A 24,279-nucleotide genomic window follows, 5' to 3' on the forward strand; every position below is an offset into this window, starting at 1 on the left:
AGAATCCAGTAAATCTGGAGATAATTAAGTGATACCAATTATTTACAGATTATAGAGTTCATCTGTGTCATTGTATTAGTCCATTCTCATGCCTCTAATAAAGACATATGCAAGACCAAGTAATTTATAAGGAAAAAGAGGTTTAATGGACTCACAGTTCCATATGTCTGAGAGGCCTCACAATCATGATGGAAGGCGAGGGAGAAGCAAAGGCACGTCTTTCATGGTGGCAGGCGAGACAGCATGTGCAGGGGAACTGCCCTTTATAAAACCATCAGATCTCATGAGACTTACTCATTACCATGAAAACAACATGAGGAAAACCCACCCCCATGATTCAGTTACCTCCTCCCAGGTCCCTCCTGTGGCACATGGGGATGATGGTAGCTACAGTTCAAGATGATATTTGAGTGAGGACATAGCCAAACCGTATCAGTCATGAGGCATTTATTAAAGTGTTTAATTTTGTTGAAGTTTTAGGGAGTCTTAAAATATTTAATTAGCTTTTAGAAATGGAGCTATTTCATAAAATACAACTTCCATTTTAAATTCATAATTGTGCAGAAGATACATTAGATGTTGAGTAAAATATGTAAAATTACTAATGTAAAGCAATTGTGTAACATAATTTAGTAATTAATATTATTAATTTAATATTACTTTAATGTCTTATTTTATTCGAGTTGAAGAATTATAGTGATTTGTTTTGGTGGCTACAGATATACATATAACGTTTTTTTTTTTTTTTTTGAGACAGAATCTTGCTCTGTTGCCCAGGCTGGAGTGCAGTAGCGCAGTCTTGGCTCACTGCAACCACAGTCTCCTGGGTTCAAGTGATTCTCGTGCCTCAGCCTCCCAAGGCACATGCCACCACATCAGCTAATTTTTGTATTTTTAGTAGAGGCAGGGTTTTGCCATGTTGGCAGGCAGGTCTTGAACTCCTGACCTCAGTTGATCCACCGCCTAGGCCTCCCAAATTGCTGGGATTATAGGTGTGAGCCACTGTGCCCCACCCACATATAAAATATTTTGGGTGTTCTTATAAATTGTCAATTGATTTTGGGCATATTTCTTATAAGTTATGGGAAAACATATGTTCAGTGAACCAGTGATCCTTTATTTTAACTTTAGCCTATCACTCACAAACATTCTTGGACTTGCTTGCCTTTGTAATTGCTAACACATTTTCCCTGATATCCACATCACAGAATTGTGTGACAGTGAGCATTATCAAGCAGTGGGTCTTTCTTTCTTTCTTTCTTTCTTTTTTTAGTAATCTGAAAAAGCCTTCTTGGCATTAATACATTTGGAAAACTGTTTTCACTGAAAATGAAAGAAGAGGCAACAGAACAAGAAGAGATCAATTTTCAGAGCAACTGTCAATTTTCAGAGAACAGATGGTAGAAATTGATCCCTTTGTAAAAGGTGAAAGATTTATACAATCTGAAGAGTATAAAATTGCTCTTTTTGTGGAATAAAATAGAAAATTTCCTTTGAACTTCATTTTCACTCATATTGAATGTTACCATCTATTGCCTAAAAAGAGATGTTGCTGCTTTTTTACATGTAATGCCAATTAGGCCTTTTTTTTGTGCCTGCTAGTCAAATGTATAATTTAAATAAATCTATGATAAAGAAAGTTACAGTTACTGACATAATAAATGAGAGAACAGGTATAGATTTCTTATGAAGCATAGCATTTAGGTATGCATAAAGTCACATAATTTGATAAATAATTGTACAAAGGAATGCCATTGTAAATGCCACCCAGACAAGAATTAGATCATGCTCTCTTCCATCTTTCCTAGAAGTAACCACTATTCTGATTTTTTGATAATTTTTACCTATTTGTTTTTTAATATTGATTTTGGCATTAATACCTGCATCTCTGAAAATTGAAATACATTTATTTTACCAAACTTTGAACTTTATATAAATAGAACTAAACTTTTTATATTCTTCTTTTTTTTTTTTGACATAGCGTTTCACTCTTGTTGCCCAGGCTGGAGTACAGTGGTGCGATCTCGGCTCACTGCAACCTCTGCCTCCCAGGTTCAAACGATTCTCCTGCCTCAGCCTTCTGTGTAGCTAGGATTACAGGCATATGCCACAATGCCCAGCTAATTTTTCTGTATTTTTAGTAGAGACGGAGTTTCTCCATGTTGGTTAGGCTGGTCTCCAACTCCCAACCTTAGGTGATCTGCCCACCTTGATCTCCCAAAGTGCTGGGATTACAGGCGTGAGACACCTCAAAGCCCGGCTCCTTTTTATATTGTTTTATGTCTTGCTTCTTTTGCTCAATAGTATGTTAGAGGCATTCATCCATGTCATGCTGTATAGCTGTAGTAGGTTTGTTTGCACTATTTTCTATTTAATGAACATCACATTTCTTGCCATTTTTTGATAAATCTATTCTAATTTTTTGCCTTTACAAATGATAATTCTATGAATAATCTTATATGTGTATCCTAATATACATATGCAACAGTTTCTCTAAGGTTGTGCTTCTCAAAATGTGGTCTTTGAAACTTGGGTTTCCTGAAACTCACGCATGATGGCAAAATTATTTTTGTAATAATATTTAAATGTTGTTTATGTTTTTTTTCTGCATTGGCACTTACTCTGATGGTACAAAAGCAATGCTAGGTGAGAATATGTCTCAATTTAAATCAAGATACTGGCAGTATTGGGTCCTCATTCTCAATAAAAGCCACAATGATTTCTGGGTGTGCTGAAACTTAACCTGAAAATACCCAAATGAGTTCAAAACAACAAAATTTTTACCAAAATGTTTAGGAATTGGGAACCTTTCTAACCTCCAAGTCTTTTAAAATCCAGAAGCTATGAAAGAAATGATAGAAATATTTGACTCAAGTGAAATTGAAGAACTTTTTATGGCAAAAAAATCACAAATAAATGTGTGTAGCTATTTTTATGTGTTAGCTTGATGGGGCTAAGGAATGTTTAGGTATCTGGTAAAATATTATTTCTCAGTATGTTTATGAAGGTGTTTCTAGAAGGGATTAGCATTTGAATGGTGAACTGAGTAAAGCCAATGGCCTTTCCCAATATGGGTGGGCATTATTCATCATTCATCCCTTGAGGGCATGAACAGGACAGAAAGGCAAAGGGTGAATCCATACTCTGCTTGAGCTGGGACATCCATCTTCTCCTGTCCTTGGAGGTTGGGGTGCCCCTGCTTCTCAGGCCTTTAGGGTCTGACTATTTAGATCATTGGCTTTCTTGGTTCTTCAGCTTGCAGACAGAGGACCTCAGCACCTCTTGGCCTCCACAGCCATATGGACCAATTACTATAATAAATCTGCTACATATATTTCTATATATCCTATTCATATGTTTCTCTGGGGAACCCTGACTAATATACAAGTCAATAGAAAAATAATATATTTCAGGAAATATTTGGGACAGACTGTGTTAATATATATAGTACACCAAGAAGTCTTACTAGTTGACAGAAATATGGATCAAAATTCCAAAAGGGCATTCCATGGAAGAACAGATTTATATGGGTCCAAAACATAGGCAAAGAGAATAAGACACAGTACTATTCAGGGAAATTCCCTTAGAGTATTAATTAGATATTTACTCTTCTGGTGGAAATGTGAATTGTTATAACCTTTAATAGAGGTCAATATCCACTGAGATTTATCTACCTGTTGACTCAGTGTGTCTTCTGTGACTCTATCCCATAGAAATCAATGCTCTAGTGCATTTATTTCTGCTACAAAGTATGTGTCATAGTTTGTAGTAGAAAAACACTGAAGACTAGATGAATGTGCATTAGGGGAATGGTTGAGCAATATTTTATCACCATGAAGGAATAGTAGGTAGCAGTTAAAAAGAATGATAGAAACTATAGCAGATGATTTTAGAAGGATTTCCATGAGGGATTCTTCAGGGAGAAAGGCAAGATTCAGGAAAGATTTTGTGTGTGTGTGTGAAACATTCATAATAAAAAATTATGTGTTCTTAAGGATATAGAAGCTTGAAGAAGATAATTTATTGAGTTCTCATATAGGTCCAGGATGTGTACGGAGTGTTCTCTGCTCTGTGATGTCATTGGGGACCTAGGCTGATGGAGAAGCTCTGCCATCTTCATTATGTGGCTTCAGTCTCTGGGTCTGTGATAACAGTTGCTCAGCAGTACCATTCTTCAGAAATAATGAGAGCATTGAAAGAAAGCCTCTTTATTTTTAAAGATGTCAAGTAAAAGTTGTCTGCATCATTTCTGTTCCCTCATTCCCCTTGACCATACCTACTCACATGGTCACATGCAGCTATATATGATGCAGTCATGTGCAGTCCAATTTGGTGGTGGTGGTGGTGGAGCCCCAAAGAAAGAAGAGGAGAATAGGTATCTGGGGACTATAGCAGTCTGTGTCACAAAAAATTGTACTTGTGTATGTGTGTATGTTCATGCATATTTGTATATCATTCTGTAAGCATGGCAGAAGATAGGGAAACATGCTAGGTTGTTAATATGGAATATCCAGTACAGGTGTGGATGTGGAAGAAATGGGGAGAAGAGGGAGAGAGTCAAATAAAGGAAATGAGCACGAAGAAGTACACACAAGCTAAACAAAAACTAAGTATGCAGTATTATATTTATGCTTTATATAAACTGTGTTTTTATATGATGTGTAAACATATTTTAAAAATTAAGAAAACAGCATGGACTATGTGTTACTTGTTTAAATATCACTTTAAACTTTTTTTTTAATTTTTAGTTTTTGTGGGTACGTAGTAGGTATATATATCTATAAGGTACATGAAATGTTTTGATACAGGCATCCAATATAAAATAATCACATCATGGAAAATGGGATATCTATCCCCTCAATCATTTATCCTTTGTGTTATAAAGAATCCAGTTACACTCTTCCCATTATTTAAAAATGTACAGTTAAGTTATTATTGACTATAGTCACCATGTTGTACTATCAAATAGTAGGTCGCATTAATTCTTTCTATTTTTTTTTGAACACCATTAACTATCTTCATCTTATCCCCAGCCTCCAACTATTCTTCTGAAGCCTCTGGTACCCATCCTTATACTCTCTGAATATCACTTCTTACTGTGATAAATTATGAGAAAATTAAAACTACCGTTTAGGAAAATTCCATACATCTCTAACCCCAAGGGATAACAAGAGAGAATGACTTACTTTTTCAATGCTATGTTTACCTATAAGCATAATGCGTAACAATTTTTCCACTTAAAAGATACAGAACCACGGAATAGAACTGAATAAAGAACCCAGAAATAAACCCCAAAACTTACAGCCCACTGATCTTCAACAAAGCAAACAAAAACATAAAATGGGGAAAGGACACCCTTTTCAACAAATGGTGCTGGGATAATTGGCTAGCCACATATAGGAGAATGAAACTGGATACTCATCTCTCAGTTTATGCAAAAATCAACAAAGATGGATTAAGGACTTCATCTAAGACATCAAACTATAAAAATTCTAGAAGATAACTTTGGAAAACCCCTTGTAGACATTGGCTTAGGCAGGATTTCATGACCAAGAACCCAAAAGCAAATGCAATGAAAACAAAGATAAATAGTTGGGACTTAAAGAGCTTTTGCATGTTATAAGGAACAGTCACATGTTATAAGGAACAGCTTTTGCATGTAATAGGAAACAGTCAGCAGAGTAAACAGACAACCCACAGAGTGGGAGAAATCTTCACAATCTGTGTACCTGATAAAGGACTAATATCCAGAATCTGCAACCTGATGGCAAGGTGCCTAGGTGTTGATCTTTTTTTTTTTCATTTTTTGAGAGAAGGAAAGAAAAAAAAGGAGTGAAGGAGAGGAAGAGGGAGGAAGAAAAAGAGGGAGAGAGAATGGAAATATTGCTTTATTCTAAGAAAAATGGGTATTAATAATGGCCAATCAATATTTCATTTAAACCTATGAGTAGGTGCGATGTGGTATTGACAAGAATGTATATTTTGTGTATTTAAAGTGGAGAGCTCTATAAATATTTATTAAGTTTACTTGTTCCAGTTCTGAGTTCGAGTCCTGGATATCCTTATTAATTTTCTAATTAATTGAGTCTAAGTCTAATTGAGTCTAAGTCTCTATGTATCTGGGTGTTAGGATCGTTAGCTCTTGTTGTTGCATTGATCCTTTTACCACTATATCTTTGTTGCTTTAAAATTTATTTTATCAGATGCAAGAATTGCAGCTCCTGCTTCTTATTTATTTATTTATTTATTTATTTATTTTTGCTCTCCATTTGGTTGGTAAATCTTTCTCCATCCCTTTGTTTGGAGTCTTTGTGTATCCTTGCATGTGAAATGGGTCTGGATGTAGCATACCGTTAGGTTTTGGCTGTATCTTTTGATTGGGGGATTTAGTAGATTTAAATTTAGGATTACTGCCATTTGATGTTAACTGGCTGTTTTATCCATTTGTTGATGTAAATTCTTCTTTATGTTGGTGCTCTTTACTTTTTGGTATATCTTTAGAAAGGCTAATACTGGTTGTTTCTTTCTATGTGTAATGCTTCTTTCAGAAGCTCTTGTAAAGCAGGCCTGGTGGTAATAAAATCTCTGAGTACTTGCTTGTTCATAAAAGATTTTATTTTTCCTTCAGTTGTGAAGCTTAGTTTGGCTGGATATGAAATTCTGAACTGAAAGTTCTGTTCTTTAAGGATGTTGAATATTGGCCCCCACTCTCTTCTGGCTTGTAGAGTTTCTGCTGAGAGATCTGCTGTAAGTCTGATAGGCTTCCCTTTGTGGGTAACCTGACCTTTCTCTCTGGCTGCCCTTAGAAATTTCTCCTTCATTTCAACCCTGGTGAATCTAACGATTATGTGCCTTGGGGTTGCTCTTCTTGAAGAATATCTTTGTGGTGTTCTCTGTATTACCTGGGGTTGAATATTGTCCTACTTTGCTAGTTTAGGAAAATTTTCCTGAATAATATCCTGAAGAATATTTTCCAGCTTGGATTTATTCTCTCCGTCGCATTCAGGTACACTATCAAATGTAAATTTGGTCTTTTCACATATTCCCACATTTCTTGGAGGCTTTGCTCATTCCTTTTTATCCTTTTATCTCTAATCTTGTCTCCTTGTTTTATTTCATTAAGTTGGACTTCGACCTCTGATATCCTTTCTTGTGCTTGAACAATTCAAGTGTTTAAACCTATGCATACTTCTCGGAGTTCCTGTATTGTATTCTTCAGTTCCATTAATTCACTTATATTCCTCTCTAAGTTCTCTATTCTCATTAGGATTTCATCAAACCTTTTTTTCAAAGTTCTTAGTTTCTTTACATTGGGCTACAACATGTTCTTTTAACTCACAGAAGTTTCTTATTATCCATCTTCTGAAGCCTGATTCTGTTACTGGGATGAGCTCGTTCTCCATCAAGCCTTGTTCCCTTGTTGATGAGGAACTGTGATCCTCTTTAGAGGGAGAGGCCTTCTGATTTTGAGTATTCTCAGCCTTTCTACGCTGGTTTCTTCCCATCATTGTAAATGTATCCACCTGTTGTCTTTGTAATTACCAACTTCCAAATTAGGTCTCTGAGTGGACGTCCAAGTTGTTAATTCCCAGGGCCAAAATATAAGCAACCCACTGCGCCGGCCGAAACAGCGGTGTTAAGACTGATGGTGCTTTTCTGCCCAGGAATCTCCAGTCTGGCTTCCTTCTTGAGTCCATAATTGGCAACTCTGCCTTCCTGGAGCTCCAAACCTCAGTCAGAAGGGGAACCAGTCCCGTTTACTCTGCACAAAGAGCTGCTGCGCCGAGGTGCCGGCAAAACCGCTGCGCTGGCCACAAGAGTCGCGCTGGCAACCCGTGTGGTTTCTCCACTGGGAATCTTCTGCTCTGTGAGTGACCAAAATTTGTCTGAAAGTGTGGTGTCCTCTCGTTCTCTGTGCTTTCACTGGGAGCTGCAATCCCGAGCTGTTAGCAATCAGCCATCTTGGATCGTTCTCCCTTGATCTTTTTGCAATTGATTTCCCAGGTGTTCTTTGTACTTCTTGTATTTGGATGTCTAGGTCTCTAGCAAGACCAGAGAAGTTTTTCTTGATTATTCCCCCAAATATGTTTTCCAAAGTTTTGGATTGCCCTTCTTCCTCAGGAATAATGATATTATTCTTACGTTTGGTCATTTAACATAATCCCAGTCTTCTTGAAGCCTCTGTTCATATTTTCTTATTGTTTTTTTTTTTCTTTGTTGGATTGGGTTAATCCGAACACCTTGTTTTCGAGCTCTGAATTTCTTTCTTCTTTTTGTTCAGTTATATTGCTGAGACTTTCCAGAATGTTTTGCATTTCTATAAGTATGTCCAATGTTTCCTGAGTTTTGATGGTTTTTTCTTTATGCTATTTCCTTGGATATTTCTCCCTTCACTTCTTGTATTGTTCTTTATTTTGGATTTCTGTGCATTGAGCTTTGCCTTTCTCTGGTACCTACCTAATTAGCTTCAAAACTAACCTCCTGAATTATTATTCAGATAAATCAGGGATTTTTTCTTGGTTTGGATCCATTGCTGGTTAGCTAATGTGATTTTTTTGGGGAGTGTTAAAAGAGCCTTGTTTTGTCATATTACCAGAGTTGGTTTTCTGGTTCCTTCTCATTTTGGTAGACTGTCCAAGGGAAGGTCTAGGGCTGAAGGTTGTTGTTCAGATTCTTTTGTCCCATGGGGTATTCTCTTGATGTAAAAGTCTCCTCCTTTACCTGTGGATGTGTCTTCCTGTGAGCCAAAATGCAGTGATTGTTATCTCTCTTCTGGGGCCAGCCACCCAGAGAGTCTACCTGGCTCTGGGCTGGGACTCGGGGTTGTCTGTACAGAGTCCTGTGTTGTGAACCATCTATGGGTCTCTCAGCCATGGATACCAGCACCTATTCTGGTAGAGGTGGCATGGGGGTGAAATGGACTCTGTGAGGGTTCTTAGCTTTGGTGGGTTCCTGTTCTATTTTTGTGCTGGAGACTTCCTTCTTTCTGTGGCATTTCCCCCTACGCATCTATCTGCCCTCCCAAAAGGTCCCTGTAGTACCAGGCAGGAATGACCTGTGTGGGGACCCAGTGAGCTCCCAGGGCCTTTCCCAGTGTTTCCTCTACCCCTATATTTTGCTCAGCTCTCTAAATTGACTCAGTTCCAGGCAAGGCCAGAAACTTCTCCTGCAAACTAGACCTTCAGTTTCCCCAGTGGGGGTGTGTGTTCGGGAGTGGAGGGTATCTTTTTCCCACTCCCTCATTTTGGGAACTCGCAGTATTTGAGGTGTCTCCCAGGTCCTGCAGGAGCAGTCCTCTCCTTCAGAGTGTCTAGGGGTCCTCTCCGGATTTCTGGTTCTTTCTTGCCATCATTCTGGAGCTAAAATTCACGATGCGAGCCTCCGCACATTGCTTTGTCCCTCCGAGTAGGCACTGCAGTCTAGTCCTCCTGCCTCCTGTCTGCCATAATTATCCCCATTCAAGAGCCCATTGTTTGTTTTTTAAACAGTCTCTTTTAATTGAAGTATTTAGTCCCTTTAAATTTAATGTAGTTATTGATCAGTATGGTTAGGTTTAATCTACCTTCTTTGTATTTGTTTTCATTGGCACCTTTTTTTTTATTTTTCACTACTCTGTGTCTCCTTTCTTGCCTAATTTTTAGTATTTTTTTGTATCCCATTTAAATTTTCTATTGACTTCTTGGCTATATTTTCCCTTTATATGCTTTTTTATTATTGGTTGTTTTTGGGCTAAAATTATGCATCCTTACTTTATCAAGGTATATTTTTAGTGTCAGTATTGTATTGCTCACATGGGACTTTTCCCATTTTCTAATTTCTACCTCATAAATCTAATAACTTTAAAACAGTGTAATCTAATTTAACCCTGTGCTATTATCATAGTTCTAAATGCCTTATGAAACCTAACTTTCCAAGTTGTTGTATTGTCTTTAAATAGTTATGATTTGGGGAATTGTGGGAAGATAAAAATGGCTTTTATATTTCTCAGCTTCCATACTATTTCTGGTACATTCCTTCATTTCTGAGTTTCTAAGTTTTCTTCTTTAAGAATACCTAGTATGTGTTTTAATGCAGTTCTACTGATAAGTTATGTCATATTTTATCTGAATTTTCCTTTTAGCACTACTAAGATGTTATTCCTTTGTCCTCTGCTTTCTATTGTTTCTGCTGGGGAGCTTGTTGTTTCTCTGAATGTAATGCCTCTTTTCCTCTGGCTGCTTTTAAGATTTCTCTGTCTCTTTTTAAAATTTTTCTTTTTTGACATAGATTTTCACTCTGTCGCCACGCTCAAGTACAGTGGAGTTATCTTAGCTCACTGCAACCTCTGACTCCCTGTTTCAAGCAATTCTCCTGCTTCAGCCTCCCAAGTAGCTGGAATTACAGGCACCTGCTACGATGTCCAGCTAATTTTTGTATTTTTTTTTTTTTAATTTTTTATTGGATTTTAGGTTTTGGGGTACATGAGCAGAGCATGCAAGACAGTTGCGTAGGTACACACATGGCAGTGTGCTTTGCTTTTCTTCTCCCCTTCACCCACATTTGGCATTTCTCCCCAGGCTATCCCTCCCCACCTCTCCCTCCCACTGGCCCTCCCCTTTTCCCCCCAATAGACCCCAGTGTTTTAGTACTCCCCTTTCTGTGTCCATGTGTTCTCATTTTTCATCACCCACCTATGAGTGAGGATATGCGGTGTTTCATTTTCTGTTCTTGTGTCAGTTTGCTGAGGATGATGTTCTCCAGATTCATCCATGTCCCTACAAACGACACGAACTCATCATTTCTGATTGCTGCATAATATTCCATGGTGTATATGTGCCACATTTTTCCAATCCAGTCTATTATCAATGGGCATTTGGGTTGATTCCAGGTCTTTGCTATTGTAAACAGTGCTGCAATGAACATTCGTGTACATGTGTCCTTATAGTAGAACGATTTATAGTCTTTTGGATATATACCCAGTAATGGGATTGCTGGGTCAAATGGAATTTCTATTTCTAAGGCCTTGAGGAATCGCCACACTGTCTTCCACAATGGTTGAACTAATTTACACTCCCACCAACAGTGAAAAAGTGTTCCTTTTTCTCCACATCCTCTCCAGCATCTGTTGTCTCCAGATTTTTTAATGATCGCCATTCTAACTGGCGTGAGATGGTATCTCAATGTGGTTTTGATTTGCATCTCTCTGATGACCAGTGATGATGAGCATTTTTTCATATGATTGTTGGGCTCGTATATGTCTTCTTTCATAAAGTATCTGTTCATATCCTTTGCCCATTTTTGAATGGGCTTGTTTGTTTTTTTCCTATAAATCTGTTTGAGTTCTTTGTAAATTCTGGATATCAGCCCTTTGTCAGATGGGTAGACTGCGAAAATTTTTTCCCATTCTGTTGGTTGCCGATCCACTCTAGTTACTGTTTCTTTTGCCGTGCAGAAGCTGTGGAGTTTCATTAGGTCCCATTTGTCTATTTTGGCTTTTGTTGCCAATGCTTTTGGTGTTTTGTTCATGAAGTCCTTGCCTACTCCTATGTCCTGGATGGTTTTGCCTAGATTTCCTTCTAGGGTTTTTATGGTGCCAGGTCTTATGTTTAAGTCTTTAATCCATCTGGAGTTAATTTTAGTGTAAGGTGTCAGGAAGTTTCTGCTTTCTGCACATGGCTAGCCAGTTTTCTAATTTTTGTATTTTTAGTAGAAACAGTGTTTCACCATGTTGGGCAGGATGGTCTCAGTCTCCTGAACTCAGCCTCCCAAAGCGCTGATTACAGGCATGAGCTACTGTGCCTGGCCAAGATTTTTCTCTTTAATTTTAGTTTTCAACAGTTTGTGATGTTTCTTGGTGTTGTTTTCTTGCATTTACCTTGCATAGAGTTCATTGAGCATCTTGTCTCTAAGTCAGTATTTTTATGTTTTATCAAACAGGAAATTTTTGGCCATTATTTCTTTATATGTTCTTTCCCTATTCTTACTTGCTTGTATAGCAACTCCAATTACATGTATATTAGACTCTTGGATTTTGTTTCACAGTTTTCTGAAGTGTTATTAATTTTTAAAAATAAATTCTTCAATCTTTTTTTCTCTCAGAGAATTTCTGTTGTTCTGTCATCTAATTTATAGACTCATTTTTCTGCTCTCACTAATCTGGTATGCTCATCTAGTGAATTTTTGTTCCTTTGAATTATTGCGCTTTTCAATTCTGTAATTTTCATTTGTTTTCTTTTTATAATTTCAATTTCTCTGCAGAGATATCTGTTCTCTCATTAAAATAATATTTTCCTTTAATATTTTAGCATGTTTTCCTTTAGTTCTTCTATATGGAAGAACTAAAGAGCTTCTTCTTTTCCTTTAGCTCTTCATTTATATGAACTTCTTTAAACTCTTGTGTGCTGAAGTAGGGTCATCTTGAGCCTTATTAAATTTATTTATATTGCTTTTCGGGCCTATGGATAAAATTTTTTCCTTTTCTTTATTTATTTTTTGGTGCATCTTTATTACTTTCTAGATAAAGGACCTGTGGGTGATACCTTGTAGAGACTCTGGATTCTGTTATATTTCTCTATAGTATGTTTTTGTGTTGTTGTTGTTCTTATAGACTGTTCAATTCCTAGTCAATTAGCTTTAAGTTGTGTGGAATTGCTTTTTACATTCTGTTAAGGCAAATACATAGAGAGCCAAAGATATTATCCAACACCCTGGGCCCTATCTTACAAACTGTCTCTCTGAGGCTTGCTTTCAGTCCTTGTCAGGTGGGTTTAGAGTAGTCGTAAGGTGTGGCCTTTATGTTGTTTCAGCTGAATTCCCAGGTATTTGCAGGTTGTTAGGAAGCTGTCACCACTCTGGCTGGGCAGCGTCTTTGGTGCCTCCCAGCACTTTAATCTGTAGCAGCTGTTGTATTTTCTACTTTGTAGCCGTGATATTTTGTTATTCACCCGGGGCATGCACATCCCAGCCATCAGCTTGTGGTTGAGGAGTGACAGGGAAATCTGTTGGACAGCACATACCTGTCTCATGCCCTGCCTTTAAGATTCTAGCTTCTTTAACTGCTCTGAACTCTGACCTCTGCCTTCTCAGCTTAGTAGGCCTGTGGTGCTCTTCATAGACTCTAGTTGTTGTACCCAGGCTGAAAGCTGGGACTATCATGGGCTTCAATTCATAAGGATCACAGTACTGCATTGCCTGTTGTCTAATACTTGAGAATGTATTTTATCCCATTTTATGGTAAACAGTGGGAGGTTAGTTTGGTACCCCTAGTTCATTATAGCCTGAAGTAGATCTGCAAGCCTAATTTTTATATCTTAAATTTGAAATTGACAATGTATATTCTGATCACAGAAAAAAAAAACAAATGTTTTTTGAAGTCACGGTTCCTTGGATGTCAAACTAATTAGAAATGTTTTTCAATTTCAGTCTATATAGATGAAACACATATGTACATATCTTTATTTAGATCTGCATGTATATCTAAATCTGTGTCCTTATATTTTCTTTATGTACTATAGTAGTGAGATTATTTCTATATTCTAATCCTGATATTTTATCAGGCATCATGCCCTAGTTGTACATAATACATCTAGGATTTCTACACTAGAGTACAGGGTGGAAATACAGAGTTATTCTATGGCATCAAGGTAAAAGTTTCCAGAGAGGAGATACTCTTAACTTTTTAAAAGGATGGCAGTGGAGAAACTTTCTTTGTAGTATTACCCTTACAGTAACTTGGTGCTTACTATCTTAACCAAGTTACTAAGTGTACATTGGAGATATTGGGACAAACTAGCCTCCTTCTAATATGACACAATGAAAAAGGACACAGTATCACTTTAGTGTCATTCTTGCCAAAATCTTATGAATCTAGTCATGAGGAAACATCAGACAAATCCAAATGGAGAGACATTTAATAACTGTGTGTACTCTTCAAAAATGTCAAGGTCACTAAACAACAGTGAAAGAAGAAATAAATAGTTGATGTGACAGCTAAAAGCAGTGTGTGATTCTGGATTGGATCCTGGATTGTGAAAAATAATCACTATAAATGACATTACTGTGATAATTTGTAAAAGTTGAGTATAAACTGTGCATTAGATAATATCATCATGTTAATAGTACATTTCCTCAGTTTGATAACTGTGCTGTGGTTATTAAAGACAGTGTTCTTGTTCTAAGGAAATATATATTGAAGTTTTTAGGGCTAAAGAGTCATGACACTTCTAATTTACAAATGATTGAGGAAGTAATATACATATACATATATATATATATATATATATATATATATATATATATATGTAGAGAAAGCGTAGAGGGCAAAGTATAAACAATTGGTGAATCTGGGTAAATGGTATATGGGAGTTCCTTGTGCTATTATTGCAACTTTTCTTTAAGTTTAATATTATGCCAAGGCAAAAACTTATAGCAAGAAGAATGGAATTTAGATAAATATCTTTGTTTTAAGAACAGAGATCCATCAAGTTACCTAAAATAAAAAGAGACACAAAAATCCTTTTGAGTTCAACTAATGCTAGTGTCATTGAGACTATTGGAGCCTGAGTTTACTTCCTTCATGTTTCAGATGCTCTGTGGTTTCTAATCTTTACTTTATTTGTGTGTTTGCTCTACTTTTTCCTATATATTGAGTTCATCTGCTTTCTCTTGGTTGCTACACTTCAAAACTTGGGTTTGCTCCACAAAGTAGCTAACTTGGTGTGTTAGTTTAGATGCTTGAGAGAGAATCTGAATGATTGTTTGCTAGCTAATGGGTTGCTTAAGCATGTGTCAGGTATTTATTCCTAACTTGGTCAATAAATATTGGAGGTGGGGCCGGTTAGAGGTGTCGAGTTGGGATTATGGTAGCACACTCACATGGTATTTTGGGCTTATCCTCAGAAGCTGAGGGTGTGACATGTTCTCTAGAAGGTGTTATGGAAAGATGTGGCAGTGAGTCATGTCTCCTAGACCTGGCTAGCTTTGTCATATTGTTTTTTGGGTTTTGTTCCCTTTTAGTAGTCCCCAAAAATGCTTCTGTGAATGATCTTTGCATGGAATTAGATCATCTAGCCTCCTTTCTGTAAAAACGAAGAGGTTAATTTTCGAGTATTTTTAAATGAGCACATAGATGTGATCAAATAAAAAAAAGGTTGGAAGAGACTTACTGAAATGAAAAATAATAAAGAGTAAAATACTGTGGATTTAAATGTAAAAGGAAATAACACTTTAAAATGCCTTTTTTTTTTTTGTGCAGGAGAGAGTCTGAGACTAGTGAATCTGTACTTAGTATTGTCAGTTTTGCTTACCAGGTGAAATTTATTTTAAAGACCTTTAACTAGTTTGCAAGTAATTGGAGAACTGTAATAAACATGTTGGTATATGTAATGTGATTGCTAGAATCTGTGACTACAAGGTCAAAATGGAAAATGATAACTGTCTTTTTATAGGAAATTATTTTAATTTAATTGTGTATTTTTTGCTAAAGGGAAAAGTAAATTAATAACACTTTTCAAATATTTTTCTTGAAGTTGGACATGAAAACAAAAATGATGGAAGCTAAATTTCATGAAGAAAAGCTTAGACTACAACAGAAACATGATGCTGATGTTCAGAAGGTAGGATAGATATCTGTTGTTCTTTTAGTTATATTGAATATTAAAAATACTCTAGGTCTTATGATGATCCATCCAGTTACTCATCCATCCATCCACTTATTTATGTACTTTATGACATTCTGTTATAAATGGAATATGCTAAAGTAATATCTCAACAAAAGTTGATTTTTTTAACTTTATTAGTCAAACAAATGTGTTTATTTAAAACCTTATGTTTACATTACCTTGTAGTTCTTTAACTATTGCATTTAGGCTGACCTTCTTATAGCCTTTTATCTGTATTCTGTCATTAACTTTCATGAAAGTTGAAATAAGACATCAATGGTAAATATTAGAATTTGTTTTATTCTAATATTCTTTCAGTTTTCTGGTAATAAATTTCCTTTTTAATTTAAAAAAGAACTCTTGGACTTACTTCTATATAGACCGCATGCATTTTAATGCTGGCACTGACAATAAAGGCTTATTTTTAAGTAGCTCATTGGGTTTGATGCTTTCTAATCTTTCAGGCTGTATTTTCAAATAAAATTTAATTTTTTTCTTAGCTGGCACGGCAAAAATCATTAATTATGGTTATTCTACATGGAATTTGGATTGGCACTATATTTTAGTAGTGATTAAAACATTTAGTGATAATAATGTGTGTATGTGTTTCTTTGAAATTCATGAAGGTTGATCCAAATGGAAACTTTGCATTTATTGTTTCAAAGCTAAGCCTATGATTCTGCTTCCTAAAACTGAGTACTAGAGACAGAGGCAGGTAGTTGCAGTAGTTAAGCATCATGTATCCAAGCTTTCTTAAAAGCTTAATATATATATTAATATTTCATCAAATATATATTTGGCTCATCCTTCAAAGTAATAAGGAATGAACCACTGATTGGATGTTAGAAAGAGAAAAAAACCTGAATTCTCTTTTTTCAGTTTCCTCTCACTCATTCAGGTATTGCAGGCAAATATTTTTTTTTTGCTCTTACTAGAGTTTTACTTTGGTTTAATTTGTTTAGATAATAGTTCTCTATCGTAAGTATGTTAGAGAGTCAGTAAAATAATTTCAATATAACATGTCCAATTGAAATAGAATCTCTTGATGTATAAGATAGAAAAAATTATGGTGATGGAATTTGAAATAGGCTTCTTGGTATGTCTGTTACAAACATTTAGTCTAAGTAACATATTTAATAAAAAATATTTCCAGAAATTTCCTTTTAAATCCTGAAATTCATTTGCAGAAGACAGTGCAACTAGTTTGCAGTGCCAGGTAAAATATAAATAAAATCCTTGACTTTATGCTAGATTTGAAAAGTATATTCATCCATTTATTCCTTGTCTGGCACTTTCTAAGCATCAGGAATTGGTGAGGTATAAAATGTAGGGTGTTTTACCTGTTAGCATACATTCTTTTTCTTTTTTGCTTCTTTATGGATATTAGGTCAAACTTGATCCATTTCTTATGTGAATAAAACAAGGAAAGGTAAAGTAAAGGCCAGTAATGAAAACACTAAGAAAAAGTTGGCTAGACACTGGCGAGTAACTTTCTTTCCTTATCCAGAGACGGGGTTTTGCTATGTTGCCCAAGCTGGAGGAGGACAGTGGCTATTCACAGGCATGATCATGGCTCACTTCAGCCTTGAATTATTGGGTTCAAGTGATCCTTAAGCCTCTTACTACAGGTGTGTGCTACTATGCCTGGTTCTTTTTTTTTTTCTTTCTTTCTTTTTTGGGTTAAGCTGACGTTTGGGTGTATGGGAAATATACCCAAACCATAAGAAAAGGAGATACTTCTTTTTCCCCTTGATTAGTGTTTTCTCTTACTTGCTCTCTTTTTTACATTTTGGTTATTTCTGTAGTCTTTGTGAGTATAGATGTATTTTAAAGTATAAGATCACAATTAAATTTTATTAAATAATTATATTTGGCTGGACATGGTGCCTCACACCTGTAATCCCAGCACTTTGGGAGGCCAAGGTGGGCGGATCATGAGTTCAAGAGATGGAGACCATCCTGGCCAACATGATGAAACCCCGTCTCTACTAAAAATACAAATATAAGTTGGGCATGGTGGCATGTGCCTGTAGTCCCAGCTACTTGGGAGGCTGAGGCAGAAGAATCACTTGAACCCGGGAGGTGGAGGTTGCAGTGAGCCGAGATTGTGCCACTGCACTCTAGCCTGGCAACAGAGCAAGACTTTGTCTCCAAAAAAAAAAAAAAAAAAGAAGATTATATTTAAAACATAAATTAACAATAGATTTTAATGCAATTTTTGACATATTTTGAGCTGATTTTTCTGATTCACAATATCAGAGCTAGATATGAAGGAGGCCAATTACATGTCATCTCCTCATGTATCTGGGAATTGTTGTTACTCTGCACTCTGAGGATAGAAGGGCACCTGTGGGGGTATCCAGGTACATGCTCAGCTGAAGAATGTTCTATCCCAGTGCAATATGATGAATTATACTATCCCAACATGGCAAGGTTCTGATGACTTCTTTCTGCCACTCTATGACAGTTTAATTTCTGAATTGTATTTTTGGGAATCACCTAAATTTTTATTTATATACTTTCCTTAAGATATTGTTATATGAAAATCTCAAATATAACATATTTCTTTCAGATAATCATTTTTATATATTTGATAATTTTCTTAATGTACTATGATATAATTTTTACAGTTTTGGGGGAAACAATTTATGAGATGAGCTGAGATAGACTTACAAAAATATTGTGCTCATTGAAAAGTTATATGATTGGTTCTTTATGGTTTCTATTAATATATACCTACTAATTCACCATTCACTTATTATCCGCTGGAATTTGCTAGCAGATGAACAACATTAGATACCATAAGTATAAGAAAAATATGTGTAGAGAAACATTAGACACATAAAATTTCACCCATTTTTACACTAATCTCAAAGAAAGAATCCCTAATTCCTTTTCAGGACAAAGCACTTCTACCTAATTTATAAAACACTGGCATTTGAGAATCAATTTAAAAAGCCACTTAAATCACTACAATTCCAATTTGTGGCAATATTCACTAGTCAAAAGGAGGAAATTAACACGATTCCAGACAACTTGGAAGCTTCCAAGTGTGGCAGATCATACAGATTCTATCTCCTAGCTGATGCAAGAGCAAAATGTGAACTTCTGACTAGGCTAGAATTATTAACATGGATATGGACAAAAACACACACACATCTAACTGAAACAGCAGAAAGTAAAACTGGATAACAGATACTACTTTATGTGTATATATACATAAATTTCACAGTGTAGTCATATTTGTTGCAATCAATCACTTTTTCTATTTATGTATTGAAATTAAATATGTCAGGATTTTTTAAATGTCCTATACATAAAGTGATACAATATACTAAAACATTTTAAATTTATTTGCAGATTTTAGAAAGAAAGAATAATGAAATAGAAGAACTGAAAACTTTATACAGGAGTAAGCAACATGAAACTGAAGAGACTATTAGAAAGCTTGAAAAGAAAGGTGATGTTGCATTGTTACATATATCCGTAATTATGTTTCCATTTTATTACTAGTGATGTGGAGAATAAAATTTGATTTCTGACATTTTATAGTATGAGATAGGAACGTTTATGTGGGCTGTCATCAATGGATAAATTTATGTAGGCTTCCATATGAATGGGCAAAAACTGTGTGTGTGTGTGTGTGTGTGTGTGTGTGTGCTGACAGTGATAAGGTAGTAGTGGTGATTGGTTTAGTTACAGAGTTGGAGGAGTATGTTGCTTTCACTACCTCTTCTTAATTCTATCCTCATTGGGATAGAGCTGCCATAGAGAATTGAGGGCAGTCATAGAATTAGGACTTACTGGCTTTCATTATGAAGAAGTCAAAGGAAATTATTCTTCTTTCTCTAGTAAAATTCATTCTATTAGGTATCTGCTTTTATGTCTGATACTATATGCTGGTATTGTTATTGACAGAAAAAATTAAAAAGTTTTTCCTATTTATGCTTTTATTAAGAAGGCAAAGAAAGTATGTAATCAAGTATTAAATTGGTTCTGGACGATGGAAAGTCTGGCATGAGGAGGTAACTGCTTGAGCTAACTCTGACCCTGGTTGACTATGATTATGGGTCAAAACATCTACATCAATAGGTGGTCATCAGAGAGAGTGCTGAAAATATTGTTTCAAGAAAGGAACTTTTGTAAAAATTTTGTGAAGTTTTGAAGTCTTGGTTAGTTGGAGAGAAGAGTTGCAGTATTGGGATGGGAATGCTGAAATTGGTAAATTGTACGAAGGGTGTTTCTCAACTATTTAGCTAGAGTGGATATCCCATGCATTAAGAGATAGATTTGAAAATATTAAGTCAGTTGACTTGGGGCTAGATTCAGCATGACCTTGAATTTTAGATTTAGAAGCTTGTACTTTAAACTTGCCCTGTAGATGCTGGATGTAAAGAGCCAGGGAAAGGTTTTGAGACGTGTTTTAGGACCTCGTGTTTTGGGAGGAGTCGCCTGGTAATGGAGGGTGTGTTGAATAGACTAGTCTGTTAGGCAGAGGCAGAATGGAGTGAGGGAGAGAGCATTCTACTTGTTAGAAAACATAGGCTCTAATACCAGCTCTTTTATCAGTGTCCGATATATGACAGCAAGTCATCTCTGAGCCTTGGTTTACTCATTATAAAGTGGTGAGGTTGGAATAAATATGTAAAGTCCCTGCCAACTCAAAGATGTTATGCTTCTGGGGTACTGTAATTTTGCATGTTAAGGTGAGAAGAATCCAAAATATCTGAATGATGGCACTGCGAGTAGTTAGAATGGAACTGAAGCAGAAATTTTGAAGAGTGAATTATGATTTAGTGAATGAGAAGATCTAGGCAATGAATAAGAGAAAAGGAGAAGGGAAGGTTTTCATTTAGGAGTTTTTGTCTAGGACTTACTGCCTCTCCCCCAAATCACCAAACCTGAGTGTATCTGAGTGAATGATAATGCCCTTGACAATTTAGGATAGCAATTACATAGAGAAGTTAACCAATGAAATAAATATTTTTTGATTCATTTCTACCCTTAAATGTTGGTAAACACAGTTGTAAATTAGTTTAGGTTCTTTCTCCAAATATTATCAGTGGCTAGAAAAATATTTTAAATTTATTTCCAGGTTTTCTTCTTTACCCTGATTCAAAAGAGGCAATTCAAACATGCCTAAGGTTTAAAAATGACTAGGTTTTAAAAATAATGTTTCTAAAGGCATTTTCAATTGCAACCAGATCTTAGTTTAATTTTGGAAGTGTAAGGTAAAATACATTGTAGATGGTGAAGACTCACATTAGGTTAACTTGGATTCATCTCCTCTCCTTATTTGTTGTGCAGTTGATGTATAAGAATGAAAACAATTTTTAGGGAAATGTTTACAAAAATTTTGCCATCTCAAAGTAAATGAATAAAAACACTTTTAGTAAGGTATGATAGTATTATATTCAGTTAAAAATGGAGCTGAATTCATTTTACTATCCAGAAGACATGAATATGTTAAAGTTTTACTTAAATCAGTGACTGTTTAAATAATTTTAGTAAAGAAGATAGAAACATAAATGATTTATAAGACAAATATTGTATATAATTTAAAACCGATTTCATGTTAGTAACATAAACCTCGGAAACGATTTAAAAGTATCTAGCAGCAATAATGTATTTGAAATTAGGGGTTCTTTATTTATTCATTCAGTATGTGTCTTTTTGAGCACTTGCCTATGTGGCACTGTTATGCCCTGTGGATAAAAAGTTGAAATCTCTTTCTCCTCCGTGAACATAGTCTCATTAAAGAGGAAACAGGCAAGTAAATCATTATAATGTTAATAAGTGATTTAACTGAGAAATACTTGAGGTTTCATGGGAATAAAGAGGAATTTCTTTCTGTTCCTTCAAGGGGAGGAGTTTGGTTGGTAACTGCTTCATAAAGAAGGTATGATTTTTGAGTTGAGATTCTAAGGATAAGTAGGAGTTTTTCTTTTTTAAAAATTTATTTATTATACTTTAAGTTCTGGGGTACATGTGCAGATCGTGCAGGGTTGTTACATAGGTATACATGTGCCATTGTGGTGGTTTGCTGCATCAATTGCCCTGTCATCTACATTAGCTATTTCTTCTAATGCTATCCTTCCCTAATCACCCTGCTATTTCTCCCCTAACCCCCCTGCTATTCCTCCGCTAGTCTCCTAACCCCCAGGCCCTGGTGTGTGATGTTCCCCTCCCTATGTCTGTGTGTGTTCTCATTGTTCAACACTTACTTGTGAGTGAGAACATGCAGTGTTTGGTTTTCTGTTCTTGTGTCAGTTTGCTGAGAATGATGTTTTCCAGTTTCATCCATGTTCCTGCAAAGGACATATAATTTATCCTTTTTTATGGCTGCATAGTATTCCATGGTGTATATGGAGTTTTTCAATAAGGGAGGGAAAAGTATTCTAGGTAGATGGATGATCATATTTAGGCAGTGATATAAGGAAGAATATGAACTCAGGAATCTGCAGATAGGTCGGTGTGTTTATAATACTAGTTTAAAACATGTAAGTGGGAAGAGTTATGATCAGAATCATGAGGAACTGTTGTCCATGTCAGGGGCTTTGACTTTTATTATCTTTCAGATGAGGAGAGCTGTAGAATGTTTGTAAGCCTGGTAGTAACTATGAGATTTGCACCAGTGAAAGCCCTCTTTGTTTATTTAAATTTTTAAAATTTCAATAGCTTTGACGGTATAAGTGGTTTTCGGTTACATGGATTAATTGTACTGTGGTGAAGTCTGAGACTTTAGTGTGCCCATCACCTGAGTAGTGTACATTGTATCCAATATGTAGTTTTATCCCATACCCTGCTTCTGAATCCTGAATCTCCAAAGTCCATTGTGCCATTTTGTATGCCTTTGCATACCCATAGCTCAGCTCCCACTTAGAAGTGAAAACATACGGTATTTGCTTTCCACTCCTGAGTTACTTCACTTGGAATATTGGTGAAAGGTTTCCTCAAAGCAACAGAGGACTCCTTGGAGGGGAATGATGCTTGAGGCCAATACACTGTTAAAATTGTCTAGGGACCCAGTAATGATGAATTTAACTAAGGCTGTCTGTGGTGGTAGAAATCGAGAAAAAGAGCAAGGAATAAAAGATATTTTAGAAGAAAGCATTGAGAAGACTTGGTGAAAAATTGAATTATCTATTAACTGAATTTTAAATCATTTAACTCTATGTATCTAGAATTGGTTTAACTATGTTTTCATCATTTTTGACAGTTCAGACACTGATACGTGACTGTCAAGTTATCAGAGAGAGTAAAGAAGACCAGATTGCAGAGCTAAAAAAGATATGTGAACAAAGTACAGAATCTCTAAATAATGACTGGGAAAAAAAGGTAAGCTGCATAAAACAGTAATGGAAAATATAAAAGCTTATGCTTCCATGTAAAATATTTAATTATAGCTTCCATGTAAAATATTTAATTATAAAAATAATATTTGTCACAGAATATATAGAAAAGTATAAAATAACTAAAGTTCTAGGCTTTTTAGAAATAGCTACTGTTCATGTTTTGGTATATTTTCTTCTGGAGGCTTATGGTCTATAAACTAGTTTTTATTTAGAAAATGTTATTTTGACTAGTTCTTGAATTAATGTTCTGGATTTCTTATCATGGCCAACGGATTTTAAGAAAAATTAGTTAAATAGCACTAAAACAATTTTTGGAAATTAAGTCATTTTAACTTTGTATTTGGGCAACTGGAGCATTTGTTTCCTGAAATTTTAGATAATTTAATATGAACTAGAATTTATTGTATAAACATATTATTTTCAATTGAAATGTAATAATTTTACATATTTTTAGGCTACAGTGTTATATTTCAATGCATGGATATATTACATACTGATAAAGTCAGAGTAATTAGCATTTCTATCACCTCAAGCATTTATCAGTTCTTTTTGGGTGAGGACATTCAAATTCCTGTCTTCTAATTTTTTGAACTATATAATACATTATTATTAACCATAATCACTCTACAGTGCACTAGAAAACCATAATTTCTTTCTCCTATATTACTGTATTAGTCCATTTCAAACTGTTATAAAGAACTGCCAGAGACTGTGTAATTTATAAAGGAAAGAGGTTTAATTGGCTCACAGTTTAGCATGGCCGGGGAGACCTCAAGAAACTTAATTACAGTAGAAGGTGAAGGGAAAACAAGTCACTTTCTTCACAAGGCAGCAGGAAGAAGAATGAACACTGGAACAACTATCACACACTTATAAAACTGTAAGATCTCATGAGCGCTCACTCAGAATCATGAGAACAGTGTGGGGGAACCCACCCCATGATTCAGTTTCTTCCACCCTGCCTCTTTGACACATAGGGATTATGGGGATTACAATTCAAACCCTATCAGTAACTGTAACATTGTACCTGCTCTTTAACTTCTGTCTTCCTCCCTCTCTTCCCCTGCCTCTTCTAATCGCGATCTGTTCCCTACTTCTATGAGCTCAATTTTTAAAATTCCATGAGTGTGACTATGTATTTGTGTTTTTGTTCCCAGTTCATTACACTTAACACAGCGTCCTTCTAAGATCATGTATGTTGTTGCAAATGGCAGGATTTCATTCTTTGTTATGGCTGAATAGTATTCTTGTGTGTTTGTGTGTGTGTGTGTGTGTCACATTTTCTT

General features: G+C 35.7%; 1 protein-coding gene across 35 annotated transcripts in view; it reads left to right on the forward strand.

Moving 5' to 3' along the window:
* CEP112 (centrosomal protein 112) overlaps positions 1 to 24,279 on the forward strand; it is a 705,692-nt gene that overhangs the window by 110,529 nt on the left and 570,884 nt on the right. For all 35 annotated transcript variants that reach the window (XR_008481664.2, XR_008481665.2, XR_008481666.2 and 32 more), the window contains 3 exons: positions 15,507 to 15,593; positions 18,999 to 19,098; positions 22,858 to 22,976. Coding sequence is in view for 32 of the 35 variants with exons in the window: in XM_054256393.2 (XP_054112368.1) it covers positions 15,507 to 15,593; positions 18,999 to 19,098; positions 22,858 to 22,976 (306 nt within the window). In the remaining 3 variants the exon portion in view is untranslated. The remainder of the gene's footprint in view (positions 1 to 15,506; positions 15,594 to 18,998; positions 19,099 to 22,857; positions 22,977 to 24,279) is intronic.

The sequence above is a fragment of the Callithrix jacchus genome, chromosome 5 (assembly GCF_049354715.1).
Source record: "Callithrix jacchus isolate 240 chromosome 5, calJac240_pri, whole genome shotgun sequence".
NCBI classification, from domain to species: domain Eukaryota; kingdom Metazoa; phylum Chordata; class Mammalia; order Primates; family Cebidae; genus Callithrix; species Callithrix jacchus.